Source organism: Saccostrea echinata, unplaced genomic scaffold (genome assembly GCF_033153115.1).
Source record: "Saccostrea echinata isolate AGI-Se365-2 ecotype Australia unplaced genomic scaffold, CSIRO_AGI_Sech_v1 ptg000006l, whole genome shotgun sequence".
In the NCBI taxonomy this organism is placed as follows: Eukaryota; Metazoa; Mollusca; class Bivalvia; order Ostreida; family Ostreidae; genus Saccostrea; species Saccostrea echinata.
Window position 1 is genome coordinate 13,731,932 of NW_026889755.1, and position 23,586 is coordinate 13,755,517.

The 23,586-nt window shown below is 34.3% G+C and overlaps 1 protein-coding gene across 1 annotated transcript; it reads left to right on the forward strand.

The window, feature by feature from the left end:
• The first annotated feature begins 20,562 nt into the window (after positions 1 to 20,562).
• Positions 20,563 to 23,150, forward strand: LOC133180543 (putative nuclease HARBI1). The gene is made up of 4 exons (XM_061315031.1): positions 20,563 to 21,144; positions 21,715 to 21,827; positions 22,052 to 22,163; positions 22,573 to 23,150. Exons 1-4 carry the CDS (start codon positions 20,697 to 20,699, stop codon positions 22,962 to 22,964), a joined length of 1,065 nt encoding a protein of 354 aa, XP_061171015.1. The 5' UTR covers positions 20,563 to 20,696; the 3' UTR covers positions 22,965 to 23,150.
• Positions 23,151 to 23,586: the final 436 nt, after the last annotated feature.

Below are 23,586 nucleotides of genomic sequence, written 5' to 3' on the forward strand. Positions count from 1 at the left end.
AAAGTACCCAAACCAAGCCTGTGCTTTAATGAAATACCCCAATACAATTCAAATATTAGCAAGAAGGTCAGGTGACATTGCGGCTTTTAATTATGACCGTGCTCTTCGGGAATGGTGCGAGTATGAATGGAAAAAAATTACCCTGGGATCAGGTAAACAATGAACTATACACAGAATAGGTGTCCTTGGGGATAACAGCTATATTCAATTCCCTGAAGGTACTGGTCAAAGCCAAAACAATTTGGGTAAAAGTCGGGGGCCGCCCTTTCTCTCCACTGGAAGAGAGGGCTCTACTGTTACAGCTTCAACAACAATGGCAAATGTGAGCGAGGGCCAGACTGTGAAAAATGTGGATGTATGCACAGCAAGAATGTAAAACCCAGTCTCACAAAAGAAAAAGTCAGATGCAGGGTTAAACGTTGACCAAAAAAGATAAAGTGGATCAAAGAGCAACCTCCACAAAATAGTATGGTTACTCCAATCAGAGTCTCAAAACTTAGCAAGTGGCTGGGTAGGAATGATAAAGAAAACGAACAATTTCTTATTAATGGGTTTAGGCAAGGTGTTATAATACCTTACAAAGGAGAAAGTAAGTACTGATTCAGTAAAAAAAACTACAGACTGCGGTGGAACATTCAGAAATTTTGAAGAAAAAAATTTCAAAAGAGGTCAAAGCCGGACGGGTTGCTGGAGCTTTTGTTAAAGTTCCTTTTCCTGATTTGCAAGTTTCCTTACTAGGTTTGGTACCTAAAAGAGTCCCTGGGGAATTTAGGGTCATCCATCATCTATCACATCCTAATAAAAAATCAATCAATGATGGAATTCCAGATGAAGTTTGCACAGTTCAGTATCAGACAGTAGATGACGCCATTAAGTTGGTCAAGTTTTATGGGAAAAATTGCTTGTTGCTTAAGATAGATATAGAAAATAGTTTTAAAATTATCCCCATACATCCCAGTTGTCATGACTTGCAAGGTTTTGCAATAAATAGTCAATTCTTCAATGATAAAACGTTACCCATGGGCTTCAGTTACTCATGTAGGTTATTTGAAACATTTAGTAGTTCCTTACATTGGATTATAAACAATAAAATGAGAAGTGGTGGGTATGTTCATATTTTGGATGATTTTCTTTTGTGGAACCTGCTTGTTCTCAGTTGTGTAAGCAGACATTATCATAGTTTTTAAATATGGCTGAAGAAATAGATTTGCCTATAAAAAAGGGGAAGACAATTCTACAAACTACTACCATTACATATTTGGGGCTGGAATTTGACTCGGAGGTTAAGCTACCTATCGATAAGCTTATAAAGAACAAGAGCCACGAAGTATCAAAAGGTCATCAGACGTTTTTATTGAGGGGGCACAAGCATATAGTAGCTATGTTTTCTACTGTAATCTATATATCGGCAAAATTATTGGGGGCACGGCCCCCCCGTGCCCCCCCCCCCCCGTTCCTACGGCCATGAATATACTGTGATTCTATGACGTTAACGTTATAAGAACATAATGTATTCCGTCATAGAAAAGAATCCACCAAAATGGGCCCTTCTTGAAAAATTAGGGAAAATTTATCATAAATTTTGTTTTCCATGAATAGGAAAAATAGTCTTTGCTTTGATATCTTAAAGTTGTTTTTTTTTTCACAAAAATTATGATTTTAATGAATTTCTTTTTTTAAATACAAAATATGACGCCACGACACTAAACAGATTAATACGTGATAAAGGATGTATTACTTCCTAAAATAATATATAGGATTAATTGATTGTTGTTTTCTATCCCTTTTGAGTGTTTTTTCACTCATATGAGACATCATCATACACCGGTGAAGGTCTTCAAATTTAGACCTCTACTCGGCACTCATGGCCATTGAGCTGTGAGGGTTCTTTATCACGAACGCCTACCGTGAAACAGGACCTCAGACTTTAAGGTTTCATTTCACTAATAATGCTGGGTGCTTGGTGAAGGAGCAGTCACTGTCTATGTTTACTTACATGTACTTTTGACGTGGCGTCAGGAACAAGAATCAAACTTGGTACCTCAGATCCCGATCACAAGCGAGCACCCTACCACAATCGGTAAATATAGGAGGGTAAAAATTACTAGCATTTATTTCCCAATATAAAGTGGTATTTTATTAATTAAGGTCTTCCGTTTCCAACGGAAGACCTTCTACTGATTCTGATGGTTAAGATTATTATTCTTTTTTTTTTCTTCTTTTTCCTAGACGCCAACTTTGAGACCTCATATCTCGCTCATTTCTCAACGGATTTTGCTCAAATTTGCAGAGTTTATAGATGTTACAAAACTCTATCAGAATGCTGTCAAACAGTTCAAAAAGTCACTTCCGCTTATGAGTTATTGCCCTTTAAATGAAAATTTATTAGGCTTCATTTCCAGACAAAGGCTCCGAGACTACAAAAGCTGGAGCAGAAATTCTACCGAATTTAGATAATAGAAGGATTGAAGTTGTGCACATCGGTTTTTGTTTTTCGATTTCTGTATTCAAAATGGCGCTAATTAGGGGTCAAAATTTAGAACGCCTAAAAGAGCGAAAATTTAGACATATTTTCCTTTGTATCTTTAAAATTAAAAATATTTTGATAAGACATGTAGAATAAAAGTTGTGCACAATTTCAAGGCCTTTCATTTGACACCACTAAAATGGGGTTGACCCCTCAAATTAGGGATCTGGAGCCCTCTAAAGTTTTTGCTTTATAACTCAAAAACGGTAAATATTTCGAAATGGCTGTCGTAAAAAAAGTTGTTTTTTAACATCTTATTGATTTCATGAAAATGTTATTTTGTTCGAGTCTTGTGTTTTAAATGCGCCAGAAGCTTGACCCATATACAGGTAACTGTTTTCATTCAGCAAGTAAACGAGAGCTTTCATGCGTGTAACTAAAATAAACTTACTATAAATAATAAATCTGGCTACATTAGATGCTAATATTCTTTAGAATAAGGTTCTTGAAGTGTTTTGTCCTTTATTTCCAAGTTATTTTTTGACAACTTTTCGTTTCATTTCATTTTTTTCAAAGTCGAATGAGCCAGTCTACTAAAAAAAGGGAAAAAAGATAACCTTTTCTTCGTATCATATAAAAACAAACAATATACTGAGAAAATAAAACATAACTTTGAAGCATAGACTATTTACACCCATTAAGTGTGCGCCTTTTACATTCACCTTGTGTGTTTACAGTTATGTAACACCTCCCTCGATAGCGCGTGGCAAAGGAGGTCACCGGGGATCAATCGGCGTGTGTGATCCAGCGACCTAGTCATACACAAAACAAATCATAGAATGGCCATTCCAAATTCATTTTGTAAACTAAGTCATGAGTGGATAAATATGTTGAATTTTTCAGATTATTTCATAATATCTTTGATAAAATCGCTAATGTATTTTATTTAATATTTTATTCGCTGAATTACAGGAAAGTTGCATAGTTATTTTTATAAACAATTTATTTCTCGACATCGAGTTAATTGTCTGTTTTATTCATAATAAAATTCAAAATATGTAACCTTAATTAATTCCTACTAGTAATGGACCTTTTGAAACTTAAATGTACATGTATGTAATCTAATATACGTTCTTTTGTTGACGCCCTTAAAATGTACAACTGTATATATACAAAGCGCCCCAAATATATGCATATCGAGCGTATGGAAATACAAAATCCCACATTCACACGCGCCTCCAAAATATGTAGAATGAGACATACATGCGTAACTGTATTTGAATATTACAAATTTATTAGACACCTAACCTTGAACAAATTATTTTTTTCTACTAAACTTGTTATTGTATGCGAACAAAATGATAAACATGTAATTATTTATAGGTTCCCATTATTTTTTCTGAAAATCAGAACACATTTATCAGCTCTCTTAAGGTTTTACGGATACATACAATGTACACGCATGCAAGTACAGAACATGCACGTTTTATAAGTGCATATGCAAGAGCGCCCCAAATATATGCATATCGAGCGTTTGAAATTCAGAAAAATTCTAAATCCCAAGTCTTTTTTTCCCCATTATCTTCGCAATAAAATATCGGTTAAACTGAAATGATTTTATTGATTTACAGCATATATTAAAGTCAATTATAGGTCCGCTGAGTTGATCATGAGTTGTTTTCATAACGGGTAGTCCTTCTGGCCAGTCATCGTCACGGTTTGTAACATCGTAATTACACAGGTAAATACTAAGATGTCAATCCATATATTTTCCATAAGAAATGAATTACCGGGAGATGTCTCGTTTTCTCTGATCATATATTAATTGACAGCGTTTATGAACAGCTGTTAAATCACAGGCCTTTGTAAACCGGTAAATCACAAAAAAGAAAAATCCGAGACAAAAAACAGAAAATATAAATGTCTCTGGAAATAACATTGCCTTTAGATAACTAAAATAAATTAATGTCCGCCGATTTTGGAATTAATCTGAACATTCATTGATGTGTACCTGTACAAGCAGTGTGTATATTTTTATGAAGCCTTCGTCCAAACGAACAATATAATAAATCTTGAATGAATTAACTAACCCCTAAGTACACACACATTCGCCTACACCTGAAATCTAATCAAAATCAGATCTTTTTTACGGCCCGAAATTCTGATAGTCGCTGTATTTCTAATCTGATTGACTATACATGTACAGTACAGGCAACGCGGATCCCGTATTTCCCGCGCCCCGTCGCGGTATAAACACAACGCTGGATTTGGCCAGGTGAGACAGGTAAACTGCGTTCCCTCCGCGGGAAATTCATCACCTACCTGTCCCCGCCGCGGTTAAATCATCGATCATCTAGTATCGTAAACAAACGGGAGTTATCTCCCCGAACAGGAATTTTGCGAAATTCCCTCTTTAAAAAAAACAAATTAAAATCCCGCAGTGCATGTATATTTATGAAAGTATTTTCTTGTATTTCGCAAAAGGTGAAAATAATGAATGAACAAAAAAAAAAAAAAAATTGTAAAGCAGAATATATTTAATCGTTTTTTTTTAAATTTTATTTATTATTATTAATTTTGTTAAGTTATATATCAATACTAAAGCGACATCTTTTTTTTAAATAGTATCAAGAAAACTATTTATAAGCTGAGTCATTTGAGAGTTTAACGTGACAAATTTTAATGTCGGAAATATAAGTTCTAATAACTTCTCTTTTCAAATTATATGCGAACTGCAATGTTACATACACGTGCTAAACAATAGTCAGTGCGAGTTCCGATTAACAGTTTTCAGCATTCCTATGAGGAAGAAAATATATCTATATACTGTTCATGTTTTTTTTTTACCAAATTTAGAACAATATAATTCATTTAAATAATTTCACTTTACTGTATTAATGTGCAAGCATTTCCCTGAAATTGTCGAATGACCGGAAAGCTGTAATATTCGATGGTGAGCGTTTGCAGTGAGTAGGCGCGTGAACGTTGTAAAAGATATCAATAAAATATAACAATTTGTTTCCCCTCGATATTTACTTCTTTTGTAAACAGTGGTTTGTTTTTAATTTAAACATTTCTCCAATTACAGAAGATGGAATGTGCATGGTGATGAACTTCACAAAACAATTAAAACGGGGGGGGGGGGGGGGGTATATCACTAAAACTTATTATTATCAATAATACTCAAGAAAAAAAAATCAATGCCAAGTTTACTTGAATATATTCTGTTTCTTTGTGTATTAAGTATTAGTCGCGATCATTTCCTGTGTATAGGGATTAGCAGGGCAAGAGCAGGAAACGGCATGCCCTAGGGGTTTCACACCTGTCCTAGAGTACCTGTGGTAAATTCCTCTGCATGTGCAAGGCGTTGTCTAACCATACAACACACCAGTCCCTTCAACGTTTCATTATTTCATTATTTCTTCATTTTCAAATGTAACTACAACCATGAAAGTTACGCGAGTCAATATATACTTTTTTTTTACCCTGAGTGTATATTAAAAGGAAAAAGATCAATCATACTTTTAAAACAAATTAATAGAGTTTAAATGAAATAAAATAGATCAAATCAAATTATGTTTTATTACTTTTTTTTAAAATGCCGACGGGCTTGGTATTTATGTTTCTGTTTAATATATATGTACATGTACATGTGCATGTATTATGCAAGTAGAATGTAAAATAAAAAAAAAAAACGTACAGAATGTTACTGCACGTGCAACGTTTTTCCTTCGGTCACTTTATTGATTTATCGAGTCCATCGATTAAAACAAAATATTCATGATAGAATTTCAATGAAATGAATTGCTGCTGGATTATTTTTTTTCCAGTTTCAATATGTCGTTTCTTTGAACAGATAATATACTGTAGCCGATTTATCAGTTTATTGTCCAGTTGTGGACTTTGACTAATTCTACGATCAAGTTTCTGAAAAACACCGAAATAGTGACAGCCACAGACACTATTTAAGGTCTTCCGTTCAAATAGCATGATTAAAGACAAAAATATCTACCGAAACAAATCATCGTCGCAAGCCACGGGTTTTGTGTCCATTCTATTTCCACAAACCCGTGGCTGCCTCCTACCAAATTCTCTCGTTCTCGCGACTGAATCATTGAATATTTATTAAGTGACGCCAGATTTACCCTGACCAATGAAATCACTCTGTAGCAATTTTTGGTACGCTTAAATGGCGGTGCCCATAATGAAATCATGTTTGCTATGCGTGGCAGATTTATTGAAAAAAAAAATACGATAGATCCTGAAGAACAGATGTGAGTAACGTATATTCTAAAATACTTACAAGGTTTTACATTAAAATACAGGGTTTCGAATGTAGACGTTGTGTGAGAACGCTGAATAGCGTTACTCGTTAAGAAAGGAAATTCGAACCGAAGTTGATGTACAGCTCGTGGTTATGGTTACATCCAAATACAAGATAGACTGATCATTTTCATTGGTTCTGACTTGAAGCGTCAGATGTTATTCCATTGGTTGAAAGTATGTTATTAATATTCATGAGAACGAGAGAAATTTGAAGGAGGCAGCCACGGGTTTGTGGAAATAGAATGGACACAAAACCCGTGGCTTGCGACGATGAAACAAGATATAATAACATATTTTAGTGACATGTGGTAGGTACATGTATATGATATTTTAGGCCCGATATCCAAGAGGGGTCCATTGTTAACAAATGGAAGTGACTTACCTTCTCTATTTCATAATACTGCAGATTAATTTATGGAAAAAGACGAATAAAAATATTCTTGGACCCCAGGGTGTATATTGGGGGGGGGGGTCCTGTCCACAAGCACCTGTGCAGCATTCAAGCTTAAAAGACCATTCAAACAATACAAATCAGGAACAGTGCAAATCTTTTGAAATCAGAGGTAGAATCAAGTGCCATGGATCTGTCATGTTGTAAATTTTGAACTTACCGGTTGTCAGTATTTACTGCCACCCGGTAAATTCATAATTTATAGCATGAGAGATCCTTTTCACGCTAGCACTTACCCCGACACGAGACCTTATACGGTCTCATCCAAAGGACTGATCTCCACGTTTTACTACTTATCCAAACTGGGCATGAAACATTCTCAATGAATTTTTTAATCATTATGTTGAACCTAACAAATTATTCCGACTCGCTGTATGATCTGGAAAAATATGGCTGAACTTATCCATTCAGAAACTCACAGGCTGGGATTGCTTTTAACCAGTGTGTGTTATGGCCTTGATGCAAGGTCATTTGGTCGAGTCAAGGTCACTGACAGAGAAACTGTAATTTCGCTACCGTATTTGTACTAGTGAAACATTGCTGGTATCATGCAGAGTGTGACATGGCCTTGACTCAAGTTCAAGGTCACTAAGGATAAGATGTTTTGACTGTATGTATGGACTAAAAGAACATGACGTGTCACTGTGAACTTTTCAAGTCGGTAACACACAGATTGGGTTTTATGACGAGAGTGTGTCATGGTTTGACACAAGGCATTTGGAATGTTCAAGGTCACGTACATTCCTTTACAGTTTTTCCTAGCGAAATATTGTAAGCTGCTTCCCCTTACAAGATTGCTTACATGTATAACTTTAGAATGTGGCATGACCTTGACTCAAGGTCACTTCTTCCTTCCGCAGCTCCAACGGAAGACCTATTCGTTGCTTTGCAACGAGCTCGCTCTAGTTAAATATAAATATTAATAATAAAGTTTAAAGTCTAAGCTCCTTCTTCAACATCTTTTTGCTATATTGTGTTTAGCAATTCATACGTTTGTTATGCTCCTTAACAAAGTTTATTAGCCAATGAAGTTCGAATTCAAGTAGAAATTTCTTCATGAATGAAAATGATTGATAATAAAATTGTTAATCATCATATCATGTGCAGTTTTTTTGCTTCTAAATGTATAAATGTAATCTGCATATACATAACAATTCATTAACAATATTAATCTTCCTACAGTGTACCTAAAACATTACCTTCCTTTAATAGGCACTCTTGCTTGCTTTAGAAATATATGTACCCTTTGATTCTTAGCCATCTTCTGCTATGCAGTACAACATGATTCACTTTCAGCACAGAATTACTTCGAGGGTGGGGGTGGGGGTTAGCTAGTGATACACAATGAAAACTTTTGAATGGATATTTTTCAAAATGATGGAATACTCTCTTTCTCACACATATACTCCCCTCCCTCTCTCCTTTATGTCCTTTTCTTTTTAATTCAGGATTGACTGATTGATTGTATGTTGTTTTACGTCCCATTCGAGAATTTTTCACTCATATAGAGACGTCATCATATACCGGTGAAGGGCTTCAAAGGCACTCAGGGCCATTGAGCAGTGAGGGATCTTTATCGTGCCAACGCCTGCCGTGACACGGGGCCTCGGTTTTTAAGGTCTCATCCGAAGGACCCGCAACTTTCACTTCAAAGTGCCGAGCGCAAGGCGAAGGAACAGTTGCTATCTATTTTTTATCGACTTAGGTCAGTCGCGGTCGAGATTCAAACTCACGACCTCCCGATCACGAAGCGAGCGCTCTACAGACTGAGCTACCGTGAACGGTTTTTAATTCAGGAATGGATCTATTTTTTATAAAATTATTCAAATCTGGAAATGTTCAATTTAAATTGTTTTATTTATTACACTCAATGAAATGTATTCCATGTTTAGAGAAATATTATCACGGCATCATACTGACTAATGCATAGAGTAGCATATAACCGCCCCTGACACTGACATAATCAAAAATATTCTACAGAAATATTCTACATGTGGTGAGTCCTATTAATACACCTGACTTAATACCCAAACAGGAGGTAATGCATAATAATAATAAAAAAATATTCTTCACGTAGAGCAGTCTATTAGCTGCAAATATTTGCAAATGTACTTGTTGACTTTCTTGTCTCCTTGTTTTACTCTTTATTAACAGCATGCAATGTACACAGTTTAATTTTGTTCTCTCACACTAGGGCATCCTGTAATCAAATGTTATACATGAATTAAAAATGCAATGAAAATACTCTTGACTTAAAATTATCAATTCATGTTGAATTGATAATTTTAAATTTACATATACATAACAATTCATTAACAATATTAATCTTCCTACAGTGTATCTAAAACATTACCTTCCTTTAATAGGCACTCTTGCTTGCTTTAGAAATATATGTACCCTTTGATTCTTAGTCATCTTCTGCTATGCAATACATGATTCACTTTCAGCACAGAATTACTTCGAGGGTGGGGGGGGGGGGGGGTAGCTAGTGATACACAATGAAAACCTTTGAATGGATATTTTTCAAAATGATGGAATACTCTCTTTCTCACACATATACTCCCCTCCCTCTCTCTCCTTTATGTCCTTTTCTTTTTAATTCAGGAATGGATCTTTTTATTTTTTATAAAATTATTCAAATCTGGAAATGTTCAATTTAAATTGTTTTATTTATTACACTCAATGAAATGATTTCCATGTTTAGAGAAATATTATCACGGCATCATACTGACTAATGCATAGAGTAGCATATAACCGCCCCTGACATTGACATAATCAAAAATATTCTACAGATTTGAAATATTCTACATGTGGTGAGTCCTATTAATACTCCTGACTTAATACTCAATCAGGAGGTAATGCATAATAATAATGAAAAAAAATTCTTCGTGTAGAGCAGTCTATTAGCTGCAAATATTTGCAAATGTACTTGTTGACTTTTTTCCTGTTGTTTCACTCTTTTTTAACAGCATGCAATGTACACAGTTTAATTTTTTCTCTCACATTAGGGCATCCTGTAATCAAATGTTATACATGAATTAAAAATGCAATGAAAATACTCTTGATTTAAAATTATCAATTCATGTTGAATTGTTGCATGCTTCAAATATGAATAGAATTTAAATAAATACTTCAAAATAATTTTAGTAACGTTTATGTTGATTTTGCACTAGCCATGGGAAAATGAGATGAATTTTATAGATATCATAAATTTTGTACTAAAATTCTTAACCAAATATAGTTGAAAAAGTATAGTTTTATATCAAATATGATTTTATGAGTGTAGTGTGAAAGACAAATTCATGAAAGATTTCAAAAACATCAATTTGTGACATATTGTTTTGGTAAAAAACCTTAAATGTTAATGTGAAAAGTACCAATAAATCAATTTCTTGGTTGTGCTGTTGAGATCAGAGAATGATAATCATCATGATCATTTTTTCCAACGACAAAAAACATGAAAAAGAGGAGGAATATTTTTTTCAGTGTGTTTAAGGTATAATTCTCATCCAATCTGTCAAATATCTTATTTACTATACATGTAATTATTTTTTTTATCAGTATAAATAAATAAATTTGCCTGAAAGTAATGTATATCAAGCACAAAGCATCGGTGGTCATATTTTTTTTACAAAATGTGTTGTATCTCAACTTGATTTTGAAAACCACTGCAGTTAAAAGGGCTGTAGCCTATAAAAATACATGCTAGCTAATTTTTACATTTTCGGATTTGATCTAAAAGGATTATACTGAAATCTTCCTCTCACTCTTTTTCTCTCTTTTAAATCACTGGAAGGTTTTAAAGTTAATCGAAAAAAGTTCATTACTTTGAATTTTTATCCATTTACAATTGGTGTGGTTGATTTATTGTTGGTTTACATTACATGTACCACAGGAGTCGGCAGTTTTATCCATAAAGCAACTTAAACAAGAACCAGTGAGCTACGTTCGCGAAACTCACTGGTTCTTGTCTACGTTGCTTTATGGATAAAACTGCCGACTCCTCCTGTGCATGTACAGTACAATACTGTACAAGTCAAATGGAAACCTGCACAAATGCATATATAAATACCGGACATATGTCCAGAATCGAAATAATAAAGCAACTTCTTCTTCTTCTATTTACAACAAAACTTCAGAGCGCTGAAGATTACTTGCTGATGCGCATGCGTGACCTAAGCAAACTTAATATAAAGAAAAAACTGCGCTTTTATTTACATTTGTGATTAAAAGAAATGTTACTTTTTACATGATAGTGTTGAGGACAGCTGGGGTTAGCTGTTCTCTAAAAATTTCTACTTTAGTGGCTTCGACAACAGAATGGGGAGGCAAATTCTATTATTATAGTTTGTGGAAAAAAGGACCATTTGTATGTTTCTTTTGATGCTTGTAAGTGTATGTATGTTTGTGTGTGATTTTGTCTGGTTCTTGCATCTGTAGGTACGAGTATGTCTGTAGGTATAGCAACAAGTTGATGAACTACCTTGTAAAACATTATTAATCTGGTTTTGAGGCGTCGCTCAGCTAGTGTTGGCCACTGTAGTGTACTAATCATGTCTGTAACGCTACTGGTATTGTGGTAATTGTTATGTACATAGCGAGCCGCCCTTCTCTGAACCATTTCAAGTTTTTGTCTATACAGTGTCGTATGTGGATCCCAAACACTACAACAATACTCGAGTTTAGGGCGCACTATTGCTTGATAGGCTTTGGATTTTACTTCTGTGTTTGAAATTTCCAGATTACGTTTAAGGAATCCTAATGATTTATTTGCATTTGCAATAATATTGTCATAATGTGTGCTCCACTTTAGATTTGACTGTAATGTTTCACCTAAATACTTGGCTGAGCTTACTGACTCAAGTACATGATCATGTAGACTGTAATTTTGAGAATATGTCCGTTTCTTATGAGAGATGGTAAGTTTAGTACACTTGTCTGGGTGGAAAGCCATAAGCCGATCAGACTCCCACCGTGCAGCTGCATCTAGATCTGATTGTAGTTTGTGACAGTCTTCTGTTGTGTTTATTTCTTTGTAGATGATACTGTCGTCAGCAAAGAACCTTAATTTACTATGATGGAGATATTCAGGGAAGTCATTTATATAAATAAGAAAAAGGATAGGTCCAAGGACTGTTCCCTGGGGCACGCCAGAAGTGACAGATACAGAAGTGGAGGAATTGCCATTTATAACTACTGTTTGTGTTCTATCTGATAGAAAATCATGAATCCAGTTTAATGTCTGTTGTCTTATACCATAGAAATATAACTTGTAAAGAAGGCGACAAAGTAACTGCGCATCAATCAATTCTTATATATAAATGAAACAGAAACTACTTCATCTGAAATCAGGATACTTACACTTGAAAGCTTGACAATGCCTGTTCCTTTACCAGATCGAAAGTTAAAGCAGACGTCTTCCTTGCACAATTCGTTCCCAAATACTTTCGGTTCATCATAGTTTCGTATACCGTTTTTATTTTATTTTTTTACTTTATATAATTGAAATAAACATAAACAAGCGATCATAAAAACAAAATTAGACGAAACGAAGAAGAAAGGGAGTCTAAAACCCACCTTGAAAGACCGATACACCAGTCGACTGAAAGTGTAAGGGGGCGAAATCATGTACACTGAAACTATTATTAGACAAAGAAATTTTCCCCGCTTTAAAAAAGAATTCCTGGACGTATATTTTTTTATTTAATTAAATTAATTTCTTCTTTATCTAGTTTTAGCACAAACTACAATGTATTTTTCATTTTCTTTGCCACCAAAGCATCATCAATCAATGTTAACATGGTTAATTGCGTACATAATCACAATCCGGAATATTATACTTTTTAAAAAAAATTAAAATAGTGCACACACCTCGCCCCAAAATATATCAGCATTTTTGAGTGATTTGAAATGTATAGATTTCAGATCAACTTGAATATTTTGGGGCGAGAAGTGTGCACTATGAGAAAATTCTTTAAAATTATTAGCTTCTGGCAAAAATATCAAGAATTTATGAGACCATGACCGGTTCTAATACCTATACAGCTCTGAAAGTGTGTCTATTTTTAAAACCTAACTTATTTTCGTAAACCCGGGATTCTGATGTTCATTTTTGACTATAATCTTTCTTGGAAATATTTACTTTAATTTTTGCAAAATCTAAGGGCCATATTTTGGGGTTGGTGAATTTTGTTCTTACGTGAACGCCTAGCATATTTCAAAAACAAAAGGAAAGTTACACTAGAAGAAATTCAGTCATTAGTTGGGCATTTGAATTTTACTTGTCAAGTGGTATCTCCAGGTCAGACCTTTTTGAGGCGAATTATTGACTTAACGGTAGGGTTAAAGAAACCTAATCATTATCGTCGGCTCACAAATGAAGCAAGAGTAGATATTAATGCCTGGTATATATTTGCAGAAAGTTTCAATGGTAAAAGTTTCTTTCAGTCTGACAAGTGGGAATTTTCTCAGGAACTTAATCTATATATAGATGCTAGGAATTGTGGAGCCATGAGTTGAAGGACAAATGTGTCATTTTCCACTTTGACAATATAGCAGTAGTTCATATAATTAATAAACAAACATCCAAAGATAAAACAATTATGAAATTAGTCAGAAAGTTTGTTCTACGCATTTTGAAACATAATATCTTGTTTAAAGCGTCTCATATTGCGGGGATAGAAAACATTGCAGCTGACCATCTTTCTCGTTTGCGGATCAAACAGTTCACGACAGAATTCCCTCGTATGGACCCTCAGCCAGTTGTAAAGTCGGTGAAAATGCAGAATCTTTAAAAAATTGGCATCGTTGTTACTTACAGAATCTCTAGAAAAAACATCACAGCAATCTTATAGGCGCATTTATTATTTCTATAAACACTTTTTGCAGAAATACTTTCCTAATACTCCAGTTTTCCTAGCTACCCTTGAACATGTCACTATGTTTATTGCACATTGCTTTCAAAAGGAGTTAGCCGCATCAACAGTGTTGACATATGTATGTATCTGCTATCAGCTATTTACTTAAGTTGGGTGGATATTGTGATGTAACCCAACACTTCATAGTAATTAAAACACTACGTGGATACACCAAAATTCAGAAAAAGAAGGACAACCGCTTACCAATTTCATCTTCTATTTGAAAGGGATTAGTAAGTTCAATACCCCATACATGTTCATCACAGTACGTACGAGTAATGCTGCGAGCAATGTATTTAATAGCATTCCATGCCTTTTTGAGAATTGGGGGAATAACTGGTTTACCACCACCAAAGGGCAACTGCTTAACTGTTAATAATGTAAAATTTGTGTATAAACAAGGTGTCGTGCCCTCAGCAATGGAAATTCAGATGTCAGAGTTTAAACATAGTACAGGTAAACACATCCCTGTGCTTCTGATAACTGCAAACAAAACATCCGAAGAAATGTGTCCGGTTTTATCCCTATGAAACTACTTGAAAATCGGGGGTCTAGAACCTTCTAAAGTTTTCTTTTATAAATAACTCCCAAGTGTCACGTCATTTCTTTTCTGAACAGCTTAAACTATCCTTGAAATATGTGGGTTTGAGTGTTAAAGGTTATAAATCACACAGTTTCAGAATTCGGGCAGCAAGGACCGCATGGCCCAAGGATTTTACAGAGGAACAAATTCAACAAATGGGCAGCTTTTAAGGGGATGAAGGACACATGGTCACATGACTGTTTAACTACGTCATAGTCTCCGTTTATATAAGTGCAAAACGCGTGTAAAACATCAGTTCTTGTATAAATTTGTGACAATTTTTTTTACCTTAATTACCATCTTATATATATATTTAAAAAAGTTTTACATTCTTGTAAACATAACGAAATTATGAAAAAGATTGATCCACTCCTCTGATTCCCTAAACTGCGCGTCCAACAAGTCGGTGACGTCATATACGATCTGTTAGTACAGCAAGATCATACTCGGTGAACAGAGGGGCGGTATTATTATGTAAAAACAGGTCATAATCAGTATATTATGAAATATTTTGAGAAATGGGGAACACAAAAATTATTTTTGCATGGCTGATGACGGAAACCTTGTGTAGGTATTTCTTATTTAGCTTACGTGTGACGTCATAGTTGGTTTTTCCCGTACTCGAGAAATGTAACATGACACGTTTTTGGCATGCTTATGTCCTCTTTAACGATGTCCTGTGAAATAATGAGGTCAGCTTCATCATTCGAAACTTTTACAGTTAATCAATAATTTGAAGGATTTGCATTTCAACGTAAATTAAAAAATATTGGATGATAGAATTTTTTGTAAATTACGTTTTTTATTGTTTAAGTTGTCTTAAAGAGTGCGTAATTTTCCCTATCCAGATGCAGTGTGCTAGACAAAACTTGCTTTTTCGAACTTAAATCCTAGTTATACTCTGAAATATTTTAAAAGATACATGACCACTTACATATTTATTATATATGCTTAAAAAATCCCATTATGGACAGAGTAATGAGCCCGAAACATGAAGAATTAAAACTCCACTTAGATACTGTAGGACATAGTATTTGTCAATCAGTATCTCGAAAATAAGGTCAGAAACCTAATGATATAACTGCTTTAAGATATGTGGGACATACTTAATTAGAAATATACAAAATATCAAAAAAATTGAATGACAAGTATTTTTTCAGCTTAAGGTCCTTCTTCCCCTTAAAAAGTACATTCGAGTTCCTATGCTACAAGTTTAATAATCTACAAGAACAATAGTTTCGGCAATAAGTCTCTTTAGAAGTTTTTAGTACAGAAGGGGGTGTCTGTATTTTCTTAAATTGTATGTCATCCTAAAGCAGTCAGCTGGTGTGCCTATTAAATATAGAATCAGCTTGGGTACAAGGGTATCAGCTGGTGCAGACTCATGTTTGTAATTTGGGAACACTGTAGGTTTCATATCAACTTGGGAACAAGGGCCTCAGTTGGTCTATATATACATGTTGTTCATGTTAGAACACTGTTTCATATCAGCTTGGGGACAATTGCCTCGGTTGATCTACATAAACATGCTGTTCATCATAGAACACTGTAAGTTTCATATCAGCTTGGGGCAAGGGCCTCAGCTGCTTTGCTCTTTTCAAGTATATGACATACATGTACATATGTATGTGACTGGACATTCATAGCATTTTGGGAACAAGGGCCTCAATTGCTAGGTACTGGTATGTTATGCTGGACTTTATATAAATAATTAACAATGAATGTTTAGGAATGTTGAAAAGAATACTTGTTGATAATTGTAGTTGAAATCTCTATGTTGTGGATGGGGGATATTGTGCGTCTTTCACAAAAATCACTAAATTCTGTTCAATACACACAATATGGTGGCGGGTTTCTTTCCCATCTTTGATGGTTGTAGCATTTTTCACATTATGTAATCATTTTGAAAAAATGTTTAAATTTAAAATTGATGTGTATATGGTTGCTTTCAATTCTAATCTGTCATATATGTTATATTTGTAATCATACATTTGATCATACCTGATTATGATTATGGGTTAGTATGATTATGATTTTGACAATTCTTCGGACTGATCTATAATTACCGATTAGATAGATTGACTGATTGTGATTGATTATATCAATGGATTGTGAATTTTGATTTCGACATGTATGATTATGAATTATTGATTTGACTAATTATTATCGATTAGATTGATTGTTAATTTTGTCTCCGTCATTTTAATAAATCACACTTTTCAATTCAATTTCTATTGTATATTCTATCAAACAGAGCACAACATACAGAAATTGTGCCATAAATATTATTATTATTAAAGCCATGACAAAGACTACCAATACTGTGTTGTTCATCTATTCTTTTGAAATAATTACTTATGTATCATTTCAAAGACAATTCATTGGAAGAATTGGAAATCACTGAGTTTATCCCCTTAGACCACAACGGAAGAACGTTACATTATTGTACATTCCGTGCAAAAAGTATTTAGGACACTGGAGAACACAGGAGATAAACTTGATAGAACGAGGGAAATCTTTGATGAATATTTCCAAACTTAACGTTGTGTTGCATTTAAAAGACACTTTTTTCGAATAATATAGCTCAATGAGAGACAGAGATAATTTGGAAAAAATGAATTTAAAATTATCGAAGTCATTTACATCTACATAGTACAGCGTTTCATCAAACCTGATGATTATACGCTGGCCCGGCGCAAACGGACTTCTAAATTTTATTTAAAAAGTATAAATAAACTAAGTGCTATGGAAAGTATAAATAAACCAAGTGCTATGGAAAACAATTTATATTGTGCATGAAAAAAGGTGTGTGTATATATATAATTACATTGTGCTCTAATTAGCTCTATAAATATAAGAGTTATGGAACATAGTTTTGGATCAGAGTTCTGAACTGGTCCAAAGAGGCTGCTGCCACCACTGAGTCACGGCCTGCCTAATTGAAGACCTACAGGTAATTGAAGACCTAGGAAAGACCTACAAAAATATGGGCTATATACAGCAAAACTGATGTGATATTCTGATTAAACACGTCTTAAATATATAAAATACACAAAAAAGTTTTATAAAAAGAAGTTTTAAAGTGTATTTTTAAAGCTCGGTATGGGGAACTATTTCTTCTCTCAGACGACCTACCGCAAGAACGATAACTCTGGTTGACATATAAACAACATGTTTATATTATGGTGAAGTGAATAAGGAAAATGAGAATACACAAATAAAAAAATCCAAATGATATTTGTTGAGTTTTTCAATCATGTTTATAATAAAGATATAAGCTGGAATATGAATTTTAATGAGATTTATATATATAAATAATTATTTCACATCAGATGTATATACTGTCAATATTATCTCTGTTCAATATTTAATTAATATTGCAATTCTTCAAACATGTAATACTAGTATGTTTTATGGGATAAATATTGAATATTCTAATCTAAAATACTGATATGTATACTGTGGATTTGTCTTAAACCATGTAAAGTAAGATATTACTCTGAACTAAAGGCTTCACTAATGTGTTATATACACACCCTGAGGATATATCCGTGTTTTGATTGCAATTATCAACATACCCCAATTGCTCTAATGAAGTTAATTTACATTCAACATAGCAAAGATATATTTTAAAAAAATCTTTGAAATATATCATCTTCTTACAGAGACACTACTTGTTACATGAAAGAATTAGATTTATTATTAATAAACGTTAATCAAAAACATATTTATATTACAGTGGCAAGAACAATAAAAAAAATTAAATGTATTTTAAAATAACCTGTCATGTACGCCAAAAATACTAAATAAAACAATAAGAATATTTTTTTAACATGTAAAGCCAAAATATACAGTATATCAATTCGGAACATATTTTTATTAAATAAATTGAAAAGAAATGGAAACAGAAGTTCTTAAACTTGTACTGTTTGACCTCCTAAAAATAAGAACAATATATATCATGAAAAATAAATATCAACTGAAAATAAATATCAACTGAAATATGAATATATTAAGATTTTCAAGTGGAATTCTATGAAATAGAAGATTTTGTAAGTGATTGTGGCTCTGATCTTTAAGAAAAAAAATACTTCAGATTTTTAGGTCACCCGAGTCACTCAGGTGACCTATTGCTATCCGTTCTCGTCCGTCGGCGTGCGTCGTGTGTTAACATTTGAACATTTTTAGCTTCTTCTCTAAAACCGCTTGACCAATTTCAACCAAATTTGGCATATAGCATCTATGGGTGAAGGGGAACAAAAATTGTGAATTTCATGGTCCCTGCCCCCCTGGGGCCTGAGGGGTGGGGCTAAAACCACCAAAAATAATGAAATCTTTAAAAATCTTCTTCTTTACTCCTGGATATCAAGCAGTCAAACTGTTGGCATTATTGTAATAAGCATTGAGCCCTCTACCAAAATTGTGAAATTCATGGCCCCAGGGTGGGGCTATATAGATCATATAGTGAAAGTGCATTATTTCTTTGAAAATCTTCTTCTCTGCTCCTGGGTATTAAATGAAGTAACTAAGTACATTGTTATGAAGAGAAAGAGTGCCTCTTCCAAAATTGTGAAATTCATGGCCCCAGGGTCAGGGGTTCTGGTGATAGGGCGGGGCTCTATTGATTATTTTGTGAAAATGCATTAATTCTTTGAAAATCTTCTTCTCTGCTCCTGGGTATTAAATAAAGTAACTACGTACATAGTTATTATGAGCAAGAGAGCCTCTTCCAAAATTGTGAATTTCATGGCCCCAGGGTCAGGGGTTCTGATGTTGGGGTGGGTCTCTATTGATTATATAGTGAAAATGCATTGATTCTTTGAAAATCTTCTTCTCTGCTACTGGAGATTATTTAAACAAACTAAGTGCTTGGTTATGATGCATAAGGATGCCTTTTTAAAAATTGTGAATTTCATGGCCCCAGGGTCAGGGGTTCTGGTGTAAGGGCGGGGCTCTTTTGATTATTTAGTGAACATGCATTGATTCTTTGAAAATCTTCTTCTCTGCTACTGGAGATTATTTAAACAAACTAAGTGCTTGGTTATGATGCATAAGGATGCCTTTTCAAAAATTGTGAATTTCATGGCCCCAGGGTCAGGGGTTCTGGTGTTAGGGCGGGGCTCTATTGATTATATAGTGAAAATGCATTGATTCTTTGAAATTCTTCTTCTCTGCTACTGGAGATTATTTAAACAAACTAAGTGCATGATTATGATAGGCAAGAATGTCTTTTCCAAAATTTTTAAATATATGGCCTCAGTTTTTGGGGTTCTTGAGGAGCTGGGGGGCTCTATTGATTATGTAGTGAAAAAGCATTAATTCTATTAATCATTAATCAATCCTGTCTGCTCCTTAGTGTTGAGCTGATAAACAAATTGCTTAGCTAAGATGAAAATGGGAGCTTTGAACAGAATTTTTAAATTTTGTGGTCCTAGGGTCAGGGGTTCTGGCATAACGAGGGGGGGGGGGGGGGGGTGGTAATATAGTGGAAAAGTGTTAATTCTTTGAAGTCCATAGTTATGATGATGCGGGTAACTCTTCCAAATTTGTAAATTTCTTGACCCTTGGTCTTGGGTTCTGGTGTTAGGGTAAGGCTTTGTTGAATCTGTAGTGAAAATGCATTGTACCTGTGAAATTCTTCTCTGCTTCTGGGCATATCGGAAGCAAGCTGAGTAATAGTTTAAATGATATAAGTAAGCTTATTTCTACCAGATTTTTGAACATTTGGACCATTTGTCTAAGCATTCTGGTCCTGGGCAGGCTCCGGGATCATGAAACTGTCTTAAGTCTTAAGTCAGACTTAAGTCCAAAAATTTGCACTTAAAATTTAAGATTGTTCTTAAAGTGGATCACAAAAAAATGACTTAGAGTTAAGATTGGAATTTTGTCTTAAATTTTAAGACTGCTCATGGGCAGTCTTAAGTTTTAAGATTGATCTTAAGTTCTTTCAAAATGGCCGCTGTTGTTGGTTTCTTGAGACGTGTTCAAGGGGGAAATGTTGATACTGTCCGGCGAAGACGGCGTCTCCCTCGCCCCAGGCTTTTCAGGGATCGGTTGAATCCACTGGACCTCCGAACAGATGACGAGTTGTTCGAGAGATATCGTTTTCGCCGCCCTACGATAATGTTTATTTACGACACCATTCAGGACAGAATAACCCATCCTACCAAGAGATCGTTGGCCCTTCCAGCGATGATTCAGCTGCTGGTTTTCCTCAGGTTTGTGGCTACGGGGGCCTTCCATCAACTTGTGGGGGATGCCATCCACATCTCCAAAGCCACGGCAGGACGATGCATCCGCAGGGTGGCATCTGCAATAGCGAATGTTGCTGGCCGTTTTATTCGCTTTCCTTCTGGACAGGATGCCACCAACGTAAAGAGAATGTTTCATGCTATCGCAGGTAAGAATCCATGGCTTTTCACTTACACATGTTTTCGAGACCTTCGCATTGAAAACAAACAACAGCGCCCCCTTGAATCAGTAAACACGTTTCGTTCTATAAGCATTTCGGTTCTACCTTTTCGACCCATATCTCAAGTCACTGTTTTAAATGCATTTATGTATTTCTTACATCTAAGAAAAAAATAAGGATCCCTCGAACATTATCAATTGTAATCATTATATATATATGTGTGTTTTAGTGAGTGTGTAGTGTTACTAAATTACATGTATATATACAATATGTGACAGAAAAGGGGGGTGGGTGGGGGGTAACTCCAAAATCAGTCATATTGTACATTGAAATCTTTACTATTCTACTCTTCATAACTTTATTATCATGTTCAGTAAATAATTAATCCTATTTTGATATGTTCATAACTATAACTTCTGTATGATTTTAAAAATAAAAAGGGAATCAGATATCATCAAAAGGTATATATATTTACTCACACAAACAAATTGAAAACTTATGATATTTGCTGCTATTGGCCTGATGAAAATATTAATCTATGAAATCTATTTATTGTAGGGTTCCCTGGTGTCTTGGGATGTGTTGATGGTACTTTTATCCGCATCCAAACTCCTACTGAAAATGAGCCTGATTATGTGAATAGAAAAGGATATCATTCTTTAAATGTCATGGTAATTGTTTTTTGATAATCAAAATGATTTTAAATTAAAAAAAAAAAAACATTAAAAGAGCTAAATGAGCTTTCAATGATTTAAATTTAGAAATAAAGTAGGCAATAAATCCGCTTATATGTGAATCCATCACAATCATAGACTTTAAAGATAAATAACATGCATGTATTATGAAAATTAAATTTACAAACAATAAATTAATGTTTAATTTGATCATATTTCAGATGACCTGTGATGCTAATTTCATGGTGACCAACTGTGTTGCCAAGTGGCCAGGATCTTGTCATGATTCAAGGGTTTTCCGAGAAAGTGTTCTCTGTCAGCAGTTTGAGAATGGTAAATAATATCACATGCAGTTAATTTTAACTGAATTTTGATGGAATATTTTTACTTAACTGTGATATTCCTATACCTCCCTGAAGATATATATGTAATAAGTATAAGAAAAATATGGCAAATAAAACAAAACTAAATAAGGAACAGGAAAAAAACTGTAATGTTTATCAGTAATTATATGTACTGACATAAAGTAGATTTAAGGTATTTTTTTTTTCAAATGATAAAGTCATATGGCCCATAAAGGCCAGACAATAAACGCAATTTGAGTTTTAGTATATGTACATGTAGTTAAAATATTTTCAACATCTGCTGAATCATACTGAAATCTTCGTCATTTTGCTTTCCAGACCTTTTAGTAATTCTGAATTTATTTTTTTTTTAATATATTAATTTCATGATTTTTCAGGTCAGCATAATGGTATACTTTTGGGGGACTCCGGGTACCCTTGTCGGACATATCTAATGACGCCTTACAACAATACCAATGATGTCAGGTACAGAGAGCGATACAACAGTGCACTGTGTAGAACACGAGTCCTTATCGAGCAGACATACGGCATACTAAAGAGAAGATTCCCTTGCCTTTCCATTGGCCTTAGAACAAGCCCAGAAAGAGCCTGTCAGTATGTGATAACCTGTGTTGTCCTGCATAACATAGGGATCCTGAGGCAAGATATTGTGTCCCTTGACCCACGTGACCTAATCATAGCCGGCCCAGATGTGGATGAGATCAATCACGGTAACAACAATGGTTTTGGATACAGAGAACTCATTGCCAGACAATGTTTTGATTACTAATTAATATCTCAGGCCATTCTCTTCTTAATTCATGAGAAACTAGGAAAGAATAATAATTTATAACTTGTTCAGTTCTTACATAATATACAGTCATAATCACAAAGCAGAAGTCATTTATAAATTTATACTGCTTGCAGTTTATTTAATGTTTTCTCCCAATATCAGTTAAATCACACAGTGCACTGTTGTATCACTCTCTGTACCTGGTACATCATTGGTATTGTTGTAAGGTTACAAACATACCATTACATTTCAGTATGTATCTGTCAGTGTGATAAATCATTATTATTAATAGTAATATTCTGTGTTCGTTTTAGCAATTATTACAACTACCAGTATATGAAATATATTTACCTTAATAGTTCTACCAGTATATTATATTCCGTTATTTACATGTAGTTATAATAAGGAAATTTCCCTTTATTTGTGGTTCCTATTATATAAGATTTATGAAGACTGGAGCCCCCTTTAAGCAGCTTAAGGCTGAGGTTAAAGTAAGTCAAACTCAAAGGTCAAGGTCATGAATTCAAAAGTGCTGATACCCAAAGAAAGGTCTTGTAAAAATAATTCATGTGTGAATCATGAAAGCCCTAGCTAGCTATCACCAGCCTTCAGAAGTTAT

What these genes read in the sequence shown, in the direction of transcription:
- LOC133180543 (XM_061315031.1), top strand. Translation starts at nt 20,697, where the DNA reads ATGGCCGCTGTTGTTGGTTTCTTGAGACGTGTTCAAGGGGGAAATGTT. An exon ending in ATCATTCTTTAAATGTCATG is followed by an intron (nt 21,828 to 22,051) that starts GTAATTGTTTTT and finishes ATCATATTTCAG; the next exon opens with ATGACCTGTGATGCTAATTT. An exon ending in CTGTCAGCAGTTTGAGAATG is followed by an intron (nt 22,164 to 22,572) that starts GTAAATAATATC and finishes ATGATTTTTCAG; the next exon opens with GTCAGCATAATGGTATACTT.